General features: G+C 35.2%; 2 protein-coding genes across 3 annotated transcripts in view; one reads left to right on the top strand and one right to left on the bottom strand.

The window, feature by feature from the left end:
* LOC119069735 (nucleolysin TIAR) overlaps positions 1-16,662 on the top strand; it is a 524,443-nt gene that overhangs the window by 152,168 nt on the left and 355,613 nt on the right. The window lies entirely within an intron of this gene.
* LOC119069739 lies at positions 1,332-3,268 on the bottom strand. The gene is made up of 4 exons (XM_037173877.1): positions 3,075-3,268; positions 2,748-2,866; positions 1,825-2,681; positions 1,332-1,759 (listed from the first exon to the last, which is right to left on the bottom strand). Exons 2-4 carry the CDS (start codon positions 2,796-2,798, stop codon positions 1,522-1,524), a joined length of 1,146 nt encoding a protein of 381 aa, XP_037029772.1. The 5' UTR covers positions 2,799-2,866; positions 3,075-3,268; the 3' UTR covers positions 1,332-1,521.

The following is a 16,662-nucleotide window of genomic DNA, read 5'->3' as shown; positions in this document are numbered from 1 at the left end:
AAATGGACGGTGCACATCTCTACTTTACAATCAACCTATATTCGTAGCAAGCCAATGAGTTTCTGTTAATTTTGTGAAGTCAAAGAAATGAGGTTTTCCACCTACTACGAAGTAGGAGGAAAGCAAACTTTTTAAGACCAGTGATCGCTCGGTTCAGGAAAATTTCAAGCTGAGCATGTAATTTTGATTTAGTTTATTTCATTCCCATCGCTCCAGCCTGTTTGAAGACAAAAAACAAGTTAAAACACTGAAAAATATGGGTCTCCTGGAGCGACATTTTACTTCAACTAACTTTATGGCTTGCAACAGAATTTATCTGGGGTTTTTTATATGTGGAATGAAAGAGGGTAAGTCCAGCTACAACACCCTATAGTCAGTTCCGCGGATAAATTCTGTTGCAAGCCAGTAGGACTGTCCAAACATTCACCATATTTTGAGTCATAGGTCTAGAACGGGTGGCGGCCCATACCGATGATTATACTCTTTATGTAGGTCTGCCCAAGGCCTATATTCCTACAAATTTTCAACTTTTAGAAACATTTCTATCTTGAGCTATCACAAAAAAACTGTTTTCACCACCCCTTGACATGCTATGACTTTTCACGTGTTCACTCCGAAAATGGGAAATTAACAGAAAAACTGAAAGATCCCTATTTCTTAGAATTGAAAGACGATTCAAACGAGCTATAGCTTGCCTGGATCGCCGAACCATTGCATTTATTTTCACCAAAATTGGTTCAAGTTTTGGCGATATCACTCTTAAAGGAAAAATTGGTTTGTGGATGTTAACTTATCCCAATTGGAGAAACCTTTGTAGATTGTGTAAATTTATGTAATCAGCAGCGGTTTCTCCAAGTGGGTTAAGATATGACTCACAAACCAAATTTTTGTCTGCTCTAATGGTTTAATTAAAACAATTAATTAAGAGGAATCATCAGAAAACGAATATTTTTCCTTCTAAATGTAGTCTACGAATTTGCAAAGGGTCCATTGCTCTTAACAAACTTTGAGCCTCCAACGAAAATGTGAACTTTCTCTGTGAATGAATGACACATGCAGCTGAAATGTATAATCTTTGCGACTGAGATTGAAAATATAGTCCGAACAAGGGGAAGAGAAAATGAATTTAAACGCAGTACTGCTTCCAGCATGAACAAAGGCTGATGGAGGCTCATGAAATCACAGTAGGCATTAGTTGTAAAGACAGATAACTTGTTTTTGTTGTATGAGTTAAAAAATACGATACAAGCGGTAGCTGTCATCACTAAAACCTCCGACTTTTACACTTGTCAATTCAGTGTTCATGCTTGGAGTAGTGCTGTGGTTTCAATAAATTTTTATGTTCAAAATGTTTATTTATCATTATCGCCATATATACCAGTCAACAGTAGCCACCAAAACGTAGCAAAAGAAAAATTAAAATAAAATTTCAAAATAAAAGTATTGTGAGGCACAGCCAAAAGTATTAAAAGTATGCGCGAAATCGAAATAAGAAAATTAACAAAAATTGAATTTCACTTTCTAGCCGGACATTTCCATTTTTTCAAAAATTTTGTTAGAATAAAACGGCCAATCACGTTTTTTCATTCTTGTTAAGCTTGGCATAGGGACGGAACGTTCACCCGCTTTCCAACAGAATGGCGGTAAGTCTTTTCTGGCTTGCACATATTCACGGCTGTCAAAGCTCTGAACAGAGTGCAACACATCTAGTCGAGACGGGTTTTCGTACTCGACCATATACAACGGAATGCATTGATTTCTTTACGAAATGAAACAGAAAGCAAGTGGTAAAAGTGAGAACTGGAAAGTAACAATAAGCCTCACCTGTCATAGAGCACGAATTCATTGTCAGTGACTGCCGGTCTTCCCACAATGGAATCGAAAAATAGGTCATTAAAGTTTCGCCTCTGGACGTCCCCTTTCGCCGGTTCGCGAACCAAATCCACGTCTCGTTTGTTACCCATCGACAAGCAATCACCAAGCAGAACTCCACAGATAAAGATGACACCACATCTGTCATACGTCATTGATTTTCTCGGATTATCGGTAAAATAAATTCCTCGTCCTAGAAGACCACCGCTGCACATACGTTCATCCAGTCCGGTACTGAGAATGCTATCGATATTCTTCTTATTACTTGTACAGTGGAACAGCAAATTCATGTTGTCGTTGTAAGGAACAGAGGCTACTTTCGGATGAAGTGGAAAATCTTTTGCGTACTGAAGAACGTCTTTCATGTCTTTTCTACTCAATCCAATGTCGCTCAAAGCAGTGGCATCATCACTTTTTGATTTTATCATCGCCTTCCGCTTCTGTTCAAATTTGTCCCAGAGTGTAGGGTTTACGATCTGCACTACAGACTTGATGGACGTTGGATCCAACAGGCTGGAAACAATCGAATATTGCATAGAATTAGCACGGACTCGAAAGGTGTCGAATGTCAACTGTGCTTTCAATGTTTCTTGGTGATGTCGCTTCCAATTCGGTGGCATTTTGTTGACAGATTGTAATTTGGGGATGTCAACAATTTCTTCTTCGTCCCTATTATAACTGCGAATGCGTCGTCGGACGTCAGCAGGAACACAGAGTGGACTTGATTTCAGAGGATGAACTTTTGGTAGAGGACTGATAAAAACCGGCCTCTTCTTACAATCCAAATGTAATGGGTCCAACAGCAATTCCTGATTGGTGGGCGATACAACAAAATCAATGAAATCGGAAATCATTCCATGATTTGCACAACTTACGGCAATCGGATCATAACGGTCATGAATGGGAGCACATCGACGAGGGAACATCTTTCTTTCGAAAATAGTTGAACACAGATGATGATGTTGATGAAATCAGAAATGCTGAGTAAACTTTCCTGCAATAAAGTAAATGAACATTTGTATGTATTCCGAATACCCCAGAACGTTACTTGGCGAGGCTAAAGTCGAATCGAAACCTTAAGCAGTGCATTCATTCACTTTACGTAACCTCACAGTTAAATTTATAAGGGAAATAAATTGGCATTTGACACCTCGCAACTACATTTTCTAGATTGATCAAACGTAACATCTCATTGAACTTACTTTACATTAACGCAGTTAAAACGATGGTTGATGAATAAAACAGGTACACAAATGTTACAAACGTAGGACGACCGAAAGAATAGCGAAACTATGGTTGAATGTTTTGGGTTTTATTTTAGACAAGAGAACTGCACAAAACTGTACAATTCCGTCTCATTTATTTGACTTCTCTATGACGACTGAACCGAACAATGGGACAGGCACTAAATTGAACATATCTATTTCATTCTCAGTTAACAAATAAATAAAAGGCGCCAAATATTATAAAATCGATTGTGGGATCGATTTGCCTTCTATTACAATTTTTTTTACCCGCATTTGGTGCGAACAGATTTAAAATTATTTTTCATGCTTCGGGGCCGAAAATGAGGGCAATTTTTCGAATTTTCTCGGGTTTCCGGCCCTCTGCATGAAAACTCACATGTGCACCTGTTTGGGACGGTTGATTTAAGGCACTTTCGCTTGTAAAAGCCTCACTTCGTTCGGCCTACAATCCGCGAAATTGCCTAAAATAAATCGTCCAAAACAGGTACACAAACGACTATTGTAGTCTTGCGGAAAACGACTCATTACCGAGTAAACAAAATCCAGTTTTTCGCCTTTTCGGCGTGTAGGATGTGTTCATGGGGTTCTTCGCCTTCGGCTCGAAATACAAACTTTCCATACGCCTCAAAAAGCATCCGGTAAGCAATTTTCCACAGTCACAAACAGTGATACCTTTACCGCGCTGACATGTAATGTGCTATTATTTAATAATTTTTTGTGGGAAACACTATTTTCAGCAAAAAGTTGTTCTACGTAATGGCAAACGAAAAAGCTCCTGGCACAAAGTGCTAATAGCCAAAATATAATGAAGAAACTTGGCACTGAGTGCCAATAGTCTTAACCAATGGCAAAATTATGATTTTTAATTAATTCGTTTCTGACTTCAAAATTCATTCTCTCTCTCTCTCTTTTCTTCTTATGTAAAAATTATGAATATTCTCTCACGAAACAAACTTTATCTCCGTTTCGAGTGCGTCTTCACAAAAATTGTAAATTTGAAGAATGTAGTGAAAACTCTTTCTTGAAACAACGATATAAAATCAACCGGAGGCTTTCGAGGCATGTGATAGAATAATTTTTTGTTGTAAATGTTATTTTACATCGTATCGTTTAAAAATAACTTTGACCGATAGCTAATGGTTAATTGTTCGTTCAATTAGCAGAATTCTAAAGTATTTACTTGGAAATGAGAGTGAGCTTTCAGAATTTGCGATGAGATGTTGAATTTACAATTAAAAACTTATTCAAATGGCCAAAATACACTCGTAATTCAATTTTTCCGATGTAATTGGCAGTTCATCTGAATAAAATTAAGAGTTTTGGCATTTAGTATTGTTGTTGCGACTATTTTGACATTTAAAATGTGGTGTAGCTTTCGTAGTTCGGGTTGTAGTCCGTTCCACTTCAATTTGTGACAAGAAATAATTTTTGATGAGAAATCCAAAATTGTCATATTGAGCACCCAACCTACGATATATTAATCAAAATAGCTTCGTACGAGGCTATAATAATAGCAAATTCAATACACAATGTCGCTAAATATTTTCGAATGTGATGACATAAAGCACATTAATAGTCTGGGTTCTTATGTCAATCCGCGCGCTAGGCGTTTCCCGAGTTTTTCAGTTAAAGCATTCGATTGGCCTTGAAAAATCATGAAACATACGTCTTTTTCAAAAATAGTCATTTTTCATACATTTTTTGCGCGCGGACTGGTTTCTTTTAACATAAGAGCCCAGACTATAAGGTGAAACTCGTAATTACGTAAAAATTTATCACAAAATGATGTCCTTACCAAAAACAATGATTACGAAATTGTATAGAAATGTGGACCAAATTACAGAAATTTAATTAAATTCAATTTCATCATTAAATCACAACAAATTACTTGGTGCAAGTTGCAACATTGAATAATAAAAATAATAACAGTGATAACCTTCACATGCCGTTTTTTTTTTTACTTCACGGCGATGCTTTTAATGAGATTCAGTGACATTCACCTATTTATTTGTGAAGATTAACGAAAAACAGGCGACAATATGTAATATCTCAATTTTATTTACAAACAACATTATCGCTATGGTTTTTAGCGCAAGTGAGGAGAAAGACTTTAAAATAAGACAAAAAAACATAAACGCTTTACCTTGCAGAACTCGATTTTTGATAATGGTATTGATCTGACTTCTAGGCCAAATTTTACTTTAACCTGTTGCATACAGCGAGTATAAGATCAGTATTTCTTACCTCCATCGATTAAAATACCTTACTTACCAATGTGGCAAATGATGGAAAAGGTACTTCTTGTGTGAATTTACAAGACAATAAGTTCCATTGCCCAATTGGTAAGTAATAGTACATTGCATAACATGCATTTTACTATATAATATTGTCCTATTACCTAGAGCTTGACATTATATTTGTGGTCGTTATCGATAACAGATAATTAGCCGTATGTGAGGTTAAGTAAAAGTCAGAGCCAGTATTGGGGAGGACAAAAATGATGAAAATTTGGTTTCCATTCACGTCGTAAGTGTGCCTAGAATTTGAGTTTTAAGTGAACGATTCGATGAAAAAGTGAACCGAAAAATACATTTCAACGCTTCATTGTATGAAAACACGGCAGAGTAAAATAAAACGTTAAAGGTGTTTTAGTTTAAGGTAGTGTCATTCGTAGTCCTGATTGGTTTCAATTCCGCTGGTTTTTCGATTTCACTCAGTCATCAGTTCTTGCTTAATGCCCACCTGAACCGTAGAACGCATATGATCACAAAATTCTCGACACTGTCGTCCCTGACGAGTCCCCCAGTGTGCTGTTTTCACATAAAATTCGCGAGAATTTTTGGAAGTGAACTAGTGAATTTTGAGATCAAATGGACGAAACGGCGTCTTTAGGTACTTTAGAGATAACATGACCCGGACAAATTCGATTTCGTTTTGTTATCGGGTTTTAGACTATGACGAAAAAGACTTGGCCGTTGCTTTTGTTGTATGTAAAGAGTTTTTCAGTTTTTTAGGGTAGTGGAGTGAAGGAAGGAAAATTTTTTGAAAAGAGCATACGATGACTGTCACGACTTACGAGGTGAAGGTACGAGGATGTTACCAACATTCTTCGATCTGTACAACGTAAATCACACGTCATAAATCAACAGTAAAGGTTAACTTTACTCTGTCGTGATGAAAATGACGCTACATTAGAAAGACCTCTGCACTTTCATCTTTGAATTTCGACCGCACTTACGGCGTGAATTATGTAGTCAAGATTAAACACTGTGATTGGAGTTAATTGGTTCATCGGTAATAAGGTATCTAGACCATCCAAACTTGATTTTGAAGTTTTGAAGCTTATTTGTAAGCTTTGACACTGAATCTGTTAAAACTTCATGAACTTTCGAAGGCATTACCACGTAAAATGTAATACACACAAAAATGAAAAGTCACGTTTTCGAGCCAGTACTGACCCCGGCTTCGCCTCGGATCAGCAAAAAATCGCACATAACATTGACTTTTCACTTTTCCTCCTTAGTAATAGTCATAACATTCTCTAAAACAATGGACAAAATGTTGAAAAGTCTGGGAATTGATCTGACTAACACACAAAAGCGTAACGTTTCACTTTTATCTCGAGCTTTGTCATGGACTTTACATCTTTAGGCCATTGAATGGTCATGAAATGACTATTATATGAAAAATATTAGATTAATAGTTTGCAGTAGATGCTGCAAAGAGAAATGCAATCATGACACCCATTCGATTGTAAATTATTTCCTTTTAATTCGATGAGTTAGTTAAATCTCCGTAATTGTTCATCTGTGAACAGTATGACCAGAAGTATTGCGCTTTTCCACAGTTTTTATTTTATTTTTCGCTTATAAAAATTTCCTCTTGTATAACTTATCCGAATAAATGTTTAACAAACAAAGTTTGTTTAAACTGATGGTAAACTGGTGGAACTTTGAAAGAACTGTGGAACGAGTTCAATTTGATCGAAAAAAGTAATTTTATGGATGCTCATTAATGTGTTCCAATGCACCTGGTGTACCTGGCTTCGGGGGAACAATTTCATCGACAATATTGCACACATCTATTTGCGATCGACTCGAAGCGGAACGTTTGCTGCTAGTCGATTAGGTTCTGTTCCATACAGCGAGGCATTTCTTAAGTTTACTGATGAAACCATGAAAAGTTGACCAAAAAAGTATTCGCTATCTTTATTGATATGAATACCACCATAGAACTGATTACCATAGCATTAACACAGAAACTAATTGGAGGCTTATGGTATCTACAGTAAGTTTGCATTTGTTTCGTTAAGGCAGTAGTTATGCTTTCTTGATGTGAGTTAAAACACTCAACGCATGCAAGTGTCCATCTATACATTTATTAAAACTTTGAGGCTTTTTGACATCTTACTTATGAGTGGTAATGCTAGGGCAGTGCGTTGATCTCAACAACCAGGACGTATAGAAGATCATCCTTTGAATGCCAGCCATTAGTGCAATAAAATGGCTGCATACGCACTTCAACGTCCAAATAGTCGAATTCTGCCGATTGACTAGAGTTCTAATTATTTCAACAACCGTGTCATAAACAATCGAGGAAAGGCGACATTTCTACACGGTTAATCTACACGTTCCGCTGGACGATTTTATTGTTTTTTGGTGATATTGACCGTGTATAAATGGCCCGCGCCACCACAAACGATATGACAATCAAACGGTTTGAATTTAAAGTAATACCTTTTCGTAGTACCATACAATTCAATCGTGCGAGTACCAGATTATTCATCATAAGGTATTGCTCACATTGCCCTACCACTATTTATCGTAGATCCATCAAACTATATGTATTTATATGTTCCATCAGGTAAGGGTAAAGACATTTTGCTTTGAGTAATGGGTATATAAATATTGTTGCGTAAACCTTTGTAATAATAACCAGTACGACAAGCGTCTCCACACTGTTCGTATACAATGTAAATAATTTTATTCGCATTTCAGGCTTTAGTTTTAAGTTTATAGTTATACTTTCTATCGTTTCTAATTACCCTCTCGTTTATATTATACTTATATGTACACCTCGTGTGATACATATCATTCATGTGTACGTAAATGCGGTAAATAAAAGCTCGCATAAATTAACCTTTTATCACACTGGCAATAGCTCTGAATTGTATACGTATAACACGCATTAATATAATTTTCGCAATACACAAAACTCAATTATAATATTTCAAAGTGTACAACTCTAATTATCCGAGTACTGGAAGCCATATACAGAGCAGCAACTAAATAATTTATTTAATTTTTTTTTGTTTTCATCTGGAGTTTGCTATAACAAACAGAATATTATAAGTCGTTATATTTGAACTATGTACTAATTCCCGACATCTACACATCTGAATCCGTACACTCACACATAGAGCGATAGAACGCATATTATATCCAGTATCCCCATACAAAATACAGTGTGCCGACGCGAAAGAGATATCCTGTTTTTAGTCTATACTCCAATGGATAGAAAGGTTGATGATGATGATGATTATGATGTTTTTGATGATTATCATAATAAAGTTAAAAGCATTCCATATCCACCTTGTGCTTCAAATCTAATAATTATTAATTTGAATAATTAATGTAATGTTAAGGTGATTTGCTTAGTGAGTATGGCTTGTTGTATTTCTCTGTGTACACAAACACACCGTATACCGGGGACGAACTGCATGTGAAACGGTACGTTGGGCACAGAGAAAAATGCAAGAGTCAAAATTGATTTCAGCGGAATGGTGATGATTGAAGAAAAATCAATCGTTCCAATTTCATTTCTATTTGTCGAACGAGAGAAAAAAGAAATCCTTTTTGCCAATTTCAAATCGGTGTTGATAATTTGTGTGTGTCAAAAAATATTTATTTTCTTTCAACTCGAAATTACGGCGAAAATGAAAAACCAATTTTCTAACAAAATTGGGAAAATTGTTTTTCGATAAAGAAAATTGATCGGAAATGCAGCAAAATTGAAATAAATGCATTTCACCACCGAAAAATCCGTTTTCAAATTAACAAACGATAAGTAATCATGGGAAAAAGACATACAGCCCGCTCAAACACACATAAAATAGTCGGTATTCAGGTGCTGTTAATATTGCTATCCATCGATTCAATGTTTACATTTTATGAAGAGAAATTCTGAAGGGTTTCGGGTGAAATTTGTTAAATACTTAGAGTACTTATCCAGTTCTGTACTTACTTAACACGCTAGAAGCGACAAAAAAGTACTGAACCGATGACTTGTTTAGTTTTACTCTGAAGCATATTTAAAAATCGTTTGAAAAAAAAACTCACACGACAAACATTGTAATTTAAGTGGGAGTAGAACAGGTAGCTCTTTCGAATTGTAACGTACATATTAGAGCAGACTTTTTATACGTATTTTAACAATGAATGGAATGACATAAATTAAGGTCCAAAGCACCTACGCAACCGTTGGACATGTTGTCAAATATCAATCTAAAGTTGTTCATGTTGATGTCGCTTGTAAATGTTGTGAATTGTGGTAGTGCACCGTGCTACATCATACCGATACTAAATCGATGAGACTTCTTTCTTACGACTTTGTTACCGGTCTATAGCGCCTGTTCGGATGAACTGCTAACATTGCTTGCACAGGCTTCACAATTGCGTTAATGTCCATCTATCAGAAAATGTTTTACGAATTTCGCAATTTTCCATACAAAAAGGAATCGTAATTACGATTACGATTTGAACGTAAAGTCACAACGCTTTTGAAACAACAAAGCCACAAAAAGGTATCATTTTATTTGTGTCCACCGTGAATATTTTTGAAATCATCCATAAGCCTAAACTTCACTAAAATATTGAAGTACTAGATTTGGCTTTCCCCCACTATACTCCAAGCAAGTGGTATTTGTAGAAAGGAAGCAACATTAAATTAAAAAACGGTTTCTAATCTTTTATTGCAATCAACAATGAAAACTCCAGATTTTCATCTGTGTGTGACCATGTCATTTCAGATAGAGGTGTAACTAAGTAAAGCTCTACTCTACTAAAACAGTGTGTTGAATGTACCCCGCTCTATCCATTTCATTCAACTCAACACCCATATTTGAATATCTATATGTCTAATTTCCATGATATCAAAAAGGGTAACTGAACTAATTAGAAATTATTTCACTGTGCATTAGTTTTTGTTAATATATTTCCAGCATTGCCATATTTTTGTTAAAAAGAGATAATGGAAATGAAGTTGGGTGCTAATGGTGATCGTTGTTTTCTCATTTCTGTTTTTCGGGATGTTTATATATTATACTTCTTGTTTTAAAGGTTTGCTGTTTCACATTTTAAAATGATAATGGAAAAGGTGCTTTTTTGATGTTGTGTTGTTGTGTGTTGTTGTTATTTTTTTTCCTCCTCTCGTGTAACTTAATACTTGGAAATATATATAAAATAACGTTGCGAATGTTGTTTACGAATTGCCTCATAAGTAGCTTATTTTCGTTTTATAAACACCCAAACCCAATGGTGATAATTTTCATTATTTGGTACATATTTCACTAATGTTTGGGAGGCTTTTACTTACAGCCGGGGAATTACAAAACAGGAAAAAAAAATTTGGACATAATTTTTAATTAAATGGTAAAGGCCCATTTTATGAGATGTTTCGCATGTTCCATAGAATATATATTTCGCTTTTTAATTCTAGTTAGTACCTTGAGACTTATCACTCATTCGAAAAAAAAAACTTGAATTTGATAATTCAATACCTCTTTCGAGCCTAATCAACCAATAAAAATATCAATGAGAGACAAGGACTACAATGTCACGTGTCAAAACATCAGTAACGAAAGAACTGTGTTTGAAATGATGAGCCAATTTATTGGTACATACCTAACTGCTTCAAAATTTTTATTTTGGCTAGTGAGAAGTTTATATCCCGAGTCGAAAGTGTTGGCGAGAACTCACTTTACCTCCATAGAAACAGATAGGTAATGCTGACATTACCAATCTGTTTTTCGCACTAGCACCAGCCGATAATAGTAATAGCCCCTTCGGGTCGGGCCATAACGTCTCCACTCGTCAAAATAAAAATTTGGAACCTCGTACGTACAGTGCTTCTGGTCGGTAAATGCGAAAAATGTACTCCAAAAAATGCATTTACTGACCAGAAGCACGTAAAAAAAAATTACGAGTTCATCAAATGAATTTTTACTGACTGTAAAGTGTGTATTGGTAAAGAAGTAATGAAACGAAATGAGTCGAAATATCTTTTATGCTTCCCAATGACAAAGTTCGCCTTTCATTATGTGGTGTAAATGTTGAGTTTTGTTCATTGAATCATTCTACAAGAACACTTATTTACCTGCACAATTCAATTATCCGCATTGTGTACTGAGAGATAGTTGACCGAACGTTCTTCTAGGGACGCAAATGGGAGAATTCTTGGAATTGTTGTCGTGTCTTCGTTCCTTCGTATGTACACATTTCTGTTTGAAGGTTAATTTTAGGCAATTACGCTGCTAAATTGTCTAAAATCTGAATCCTAAAGTCCTAAAGTAGAGTTTTCATGTAAATTTTATTGATCCGAGGCGAAGCCGAGATCAAGTAATACAGAAAAGCGTGGCCTTTGATTTGATGAAGTTCATGAATTATGAAAACTTTTCGACGCATGTACTATGTAAAACTATAATATCTCTTTTACCCAAGAAAAATCGGGTGAAAAGCATAAAACCATCCAGGCGTCATCATCTGAAGTAATCGAATTTCACCTTTTTTTTTAAATTGTACTAAATCCACAAAATGTATTCAGCAAAAAAAAACAGGATTTTTGTTGTGAAACAGTTAAACTTTGGTTTGACCATTTCCATTTAATTGATTGATTCGTTTATTTATTTATTGGCGGAAACACTGCAATGATTTACAACACAATAAAATTACAAAATTTTAACAATTCAAAATTTTCCAAAATTTAAGCCCATTGTGATGGCTTCCCTGAATTTTAATTATTAATGTATTGCCTCGCTCACTCCCCCATGGATCCGCTATCAATAATTTGTGATTGAAGTGAACATGGACGCCATTTCGGTTTGGTATAACAAAAATTCTAATGCAAAACGTGTACCTCATACATCCATATCCGCAAAACGAGAAATGTGTATATATACAACTCACCATCCACGGACTTAAAATGCATCGAATAAAAAGAAAATAATTCTGACATAAAGTGAAAAACATTTACAGAATCTTCACTCCTAAATAGATCCCTACCGGAGAGAATTTTCCATTTCGTTTGCATCTGTGTTCGCTTTTTGATGCAGGAATAGTGCGACCTGTTTCTAAGTTTCATTGACAAATAAGCTTTCTGAATAAAATCTTTTCTTTCATTAGTTTTAACAAAACAAATCTACATAGGCAGGAACGTCGCTATCGGTAACAGACGGAAGCTTACAATGAGAACGTTTCATTAAGATGTGTACATTCTCTTAATGTGTGGAGTGGATGCATAGGCCATCAATGTTCAAATAGGCTAATTATTAGTTAAACTTTCGAGTATTGTAAAAAAACCATTCCCTCAAAGTTTATCCGTCTGATGCTTAGTGCTATTTATTCTAAAAAAATTACTTTCCCAAATATAATTTTTGAATGTTTTGTATTTAAGTGGGGAGCATTTTGAATGAACATTTATTTAAAACATAAAACCAAGCCGAATTTGCACAAGGTGTAGAATACCTTTTACCTTTCAAATGCACCAACAGCAAGGCCCTATTGTCCAATTGTGCTATTATCACTGAATTTCTATTCACCGAAAATATATTTCAACATATTTGCGAATGAATTCAATTTAATTGTATAGATGTGTATGTGTGTGTAACGAATTCAATGAACGCGGTGTTCAGGTTTCGTAGAAATTTTGCAATAATAAATATTGCTTTTGAAAACGTTTTGTATTCCAGAAAATATCGAAATGAAACAAACAGTCAGTAAATGTTGTTGTATGTGATTGTGGCTTTCCAACGTAGCCAATCACACATAATTACGAGCTCTAATCTTGAATTACCAACTATGCAACATTTCAAGACCTCATCCCTGTCGTTGTTACAATCGACGTGTTGACGCATGCTTGCGGCGTAAAGAACACCATTTTCTACACTCAAATGCAGTGAGAAGATGGCGTATTGTTGACGTTTTGTCTGCCGACAATCCACGCGTTTAGTAGTATGGTTTGTAGCGCTGCATAAAAAAGCGGTCGAATCCGATATTTTGAATTTTTGTATGGGAATTCACATTCAAACGTTGATATCTCCCATGTTTTTGAAGAATAAGAGCCAGATTTGGCTAGGTTTGCATCTTTTATGGAGTTTTATCGATTGTGATACTCATTTGTGTGAAATAGTTAGAAACAAATTTTTACTCAACATTTCACACAAATGAGTATGCCAATCGATAAAACTCCATAAAAGATGCAAACCTAGCAAAATCTGGCTCTTATTCAAAATATCGGATTCGACCGTTTTTTTTATGCAGCGCTACCAACCATACTACTGAACGCGTGGATTCAGGTGAGAAAATTTTCCACTTTTGTTCTACCATGGAGTGTAAATCGAAATGTTTTCACAAAAAAAAACGAAAATATTAGAGTGCACGTTTGCAGTATCTATAGTTTTTCACGTACTTATCTGTGGTGAACGGTAGATTTTAGGCAATTTTGCAAGTTGTAGCCTGAACAAGTGAGGGTGACAAGCGAAAATGCCTAAATCTACCGTCCACAACAGATGCGTATACAATTGTTCGTGCTGAGGGCCTAAATTACCAGAAAAATTCAGAGATTTATGCCCACCCAAGGAATCAAATAGTTTTTGTCGACGACCACATTATGTAAAATCACATACGAAGCACTGGAAAAAAAAAGTGAAAAGTCTAATTTTCGTGTGTTTATTGACCTCAGCTTCGCCTCGGATTGTATTTTCGTCGCGCCGAAATTTTATACGTTTAGTGCTTTCAGCCATTTTAATGGGCGGCAATATAAACTTAAATTGAAAAATCTATACAAAAGTGTGTGCCTGAGTACAAGGTTTTAGCAAATGTTTATCTCTCTTAATTTATAAGTCAGGTTTCTATATGCGTAGAAAGGAGTTTTTGGTTTAAAAAAATTTGTTGTAACTTTGGGTTTTTCTTCTTACCTGCACTGTACGACGGTGATTTTGTTTCTGATGCTACGATAGGGTTATCTTCGAAGTAGCTTTCTATAACGTATCCTATTTCCATCAGAAGATGGCAAGTGTTTTATGCAAATTTTTAAATACTAGTCCAAAGAAAAAGTTTGTTGCTGTCTTGGGAAGGGTATCGATGGATACAACTGAGGATCATCATCGATACCCGAGGTCGAAACAGCATTTGTATTTTCTGTATCCTCACTTAACGTGAACCCTTGGGTACGTTACTCTATTTTCTGTGCAATGGAATGGAGCGCGGCAGACGGCAGACGACGTTTCTCTTATTGTCTGTTGATGCAGATAAGAGGAAGAAGAAAGAGAACAAAATTCAGTGAATCAGTCAAAACTGTGTGATACTACTGTAATTGTAAAGTGGCAAACTTAAGACCTTATGTGGAATTTGGGTGGAAAATGGCGCAAATCACATGTTTCAGGAATTTATAAAGTGGAAAATCTTTCCGGTTTCAAGTTTTTTCGTCAAAAGACGAGAAACGGATATCTTTATTTTCAATTTTTAGCTGCTTTATGTAAAAAATTTGGGAAAAAAATCATTTTGGCGTAGTCTATACACTTATTACGCTTAGTACTTATAAATTTAAGTTTATCTGAATCTCTTATTTGCGAAAACCTTCTACTACGATCTCACTCCTACATCGAAGATGGACTAAAGGCAACGGGAACGGTTATTGCATAAATCGAAAGATAATAGTAGTGAGTTTGCGTAAATGACATAAATTATAGTTGGAAATAAGAAACTAGCAGAACATCTAGTATGAAGATGTGACTTAAAATTTCCAACTTATAAGTTAACTTATAGCTTATATGTCATTTACGCAAACTCACTAATCATTCTTGGATTCATTAAATTAGACGTTTTTAAAATAATAGGTCAGTGATTGTACATTCAAAATATAAAAGGTGAGATACGTCTCAGTTGATTCCCCTTGTATAAGTGGTTGATATTTCAGATCGCAAGACAGTAAGAATTCAGTGTTTTTGCATTATTTTCGAAAGTTTAGATTTTTTGTAAATTTATCGGCGCGCCGATCGGCGCACCGCCGCCGACTATAAATTTCTCCCGGCGCGCCGCCGCTGATTCCTTACCAGTCGGCGCACCGCCGCCGACTATTTTAAGATCGGCGCACACCTCTAAGTGAGACAAAGACAATTGAAAATCTGCAAATACTAAGATTTCGGTTGATTACACTGGCAATATTGTTAACTAGGTGAAAAAGAAAACTTCACTTCCATCTCTCGAAACTAAGAAATGTTATTCAAATCACAAATCACAAACACAAATAGATTAAATCTGACGGACTTCCCCCCACCCAAAAAAAAGACAAGAAAAATGAAATGTAAATTAAAATTTAAAGTCTCTTTACGGATTGCACGTCAGATTCAACGGAGCTAAAATGTATTTTGCATACGACATCGCAGATGAATTTTCCACTTGACTTATTTGCCTTTACTCTTCGAAAGGGCCAGCGACGAGTGAAATTATATCCCATGTTAACTTGTTTCCAACTCGAAACATACTATTTTTTGAAGACGATGTTATATAAGTTGCAAAAGTTCACATTGTTAGTCTTATTTATTTATTTACGAAGTTGTAATAATTACTTGCAACAATTTTAAAATTGCATATCTTTCCTAGTCTTCTTATATCAAAGATAAATATTACACTGCTCAGAGTATATATATCATATTGTATTATATGTACAGATGTATTTGTATTATACCTAGCACAAAGTATCGCACCGTATAATACCTTCTTAAACATTTAATAAGACTTTATGGGCGATACAAAAAAATAAATTTGCAGAGTAGGTATTATACGCCCTGGGAACAATTCGTTTTTTTTTTCGTCGGGGTATAGAAATTCCTTAATAATAATAAAATTGAAAACTTTGGCTTGTTTAAAAACTTAAAAAATAGAAAAACTTCTGATAAGAAAATATTAATTAAGTTTTGCAAACATTTTGTGTGCCACATAATACGGATAGTTTTCTTGGTGTTTTTTTTCTCTCTCCATAATTTTAATAGAAAATGTTTTGCGACAAAATAGAGTACTGTAAAACGATTGAGCTGAAAATTTTTCTACAAAAAGGGTTATGTGTGGCACATGCTGGAAAATGAACAAGTGTTAGTCTGATATTATGGGGGTATATGGGGTCTAATGTTAGCTTCCATATAAACTCTCCACTCAGTTGCAATTCACTGCTTCCCATGAATATTTAAAATGAAATTTAAAAAAAAAAACTCTAAAATAAACAAACAAAATTCAAACGAAACGCTATTATGTTAAAGCCAAAATCAATG

Source organism: Bradysia coprophila, assembly GCF_014529535.1.
Source record: "Bradysia coprophila strain Holo2 chromosome X unlocalized genomic scaffold, BU_Bcop_v1 contig_39, whole genome shotgun sequence".
Classification (NCBI taxonomy): domain Eukaryota; kingdom Metazoa; phylum Arthropoda; class Insecta; order Diptera; family Sciaridae; genus Bradysia; species Bradysia coprophila.
Note: the sequence above shows the minus strand (reverse complement) of the source record. Positions and strands in the feature narration are given on the sequence as shown.

Excerpts from the sequence above, each read along its gene's own strand:
- LOC119069739 (XM_037173877.1), bottom strand. The coding sequence starts at position 2,798 with ATGTTCCCTCGTCGATGTGCTCCCATTCATGACCGTTATGATCCGATT. Across the intron at positions 2,682-2,747 it reads ACCGTTATGATCCGATTGCC|GAATTGCTGTTGGACCCATT; the intron begins GTAAGTTGTGCA and ends CCCACCAATCAG. Across the intron at positions 1,760-1,824 it reads GAATTCGTGCTCTATGACAG|AAATCAATGCATTCCGTTGT; the intron begins GTGAGGCTTATT and ends CATTTCGTAAAG.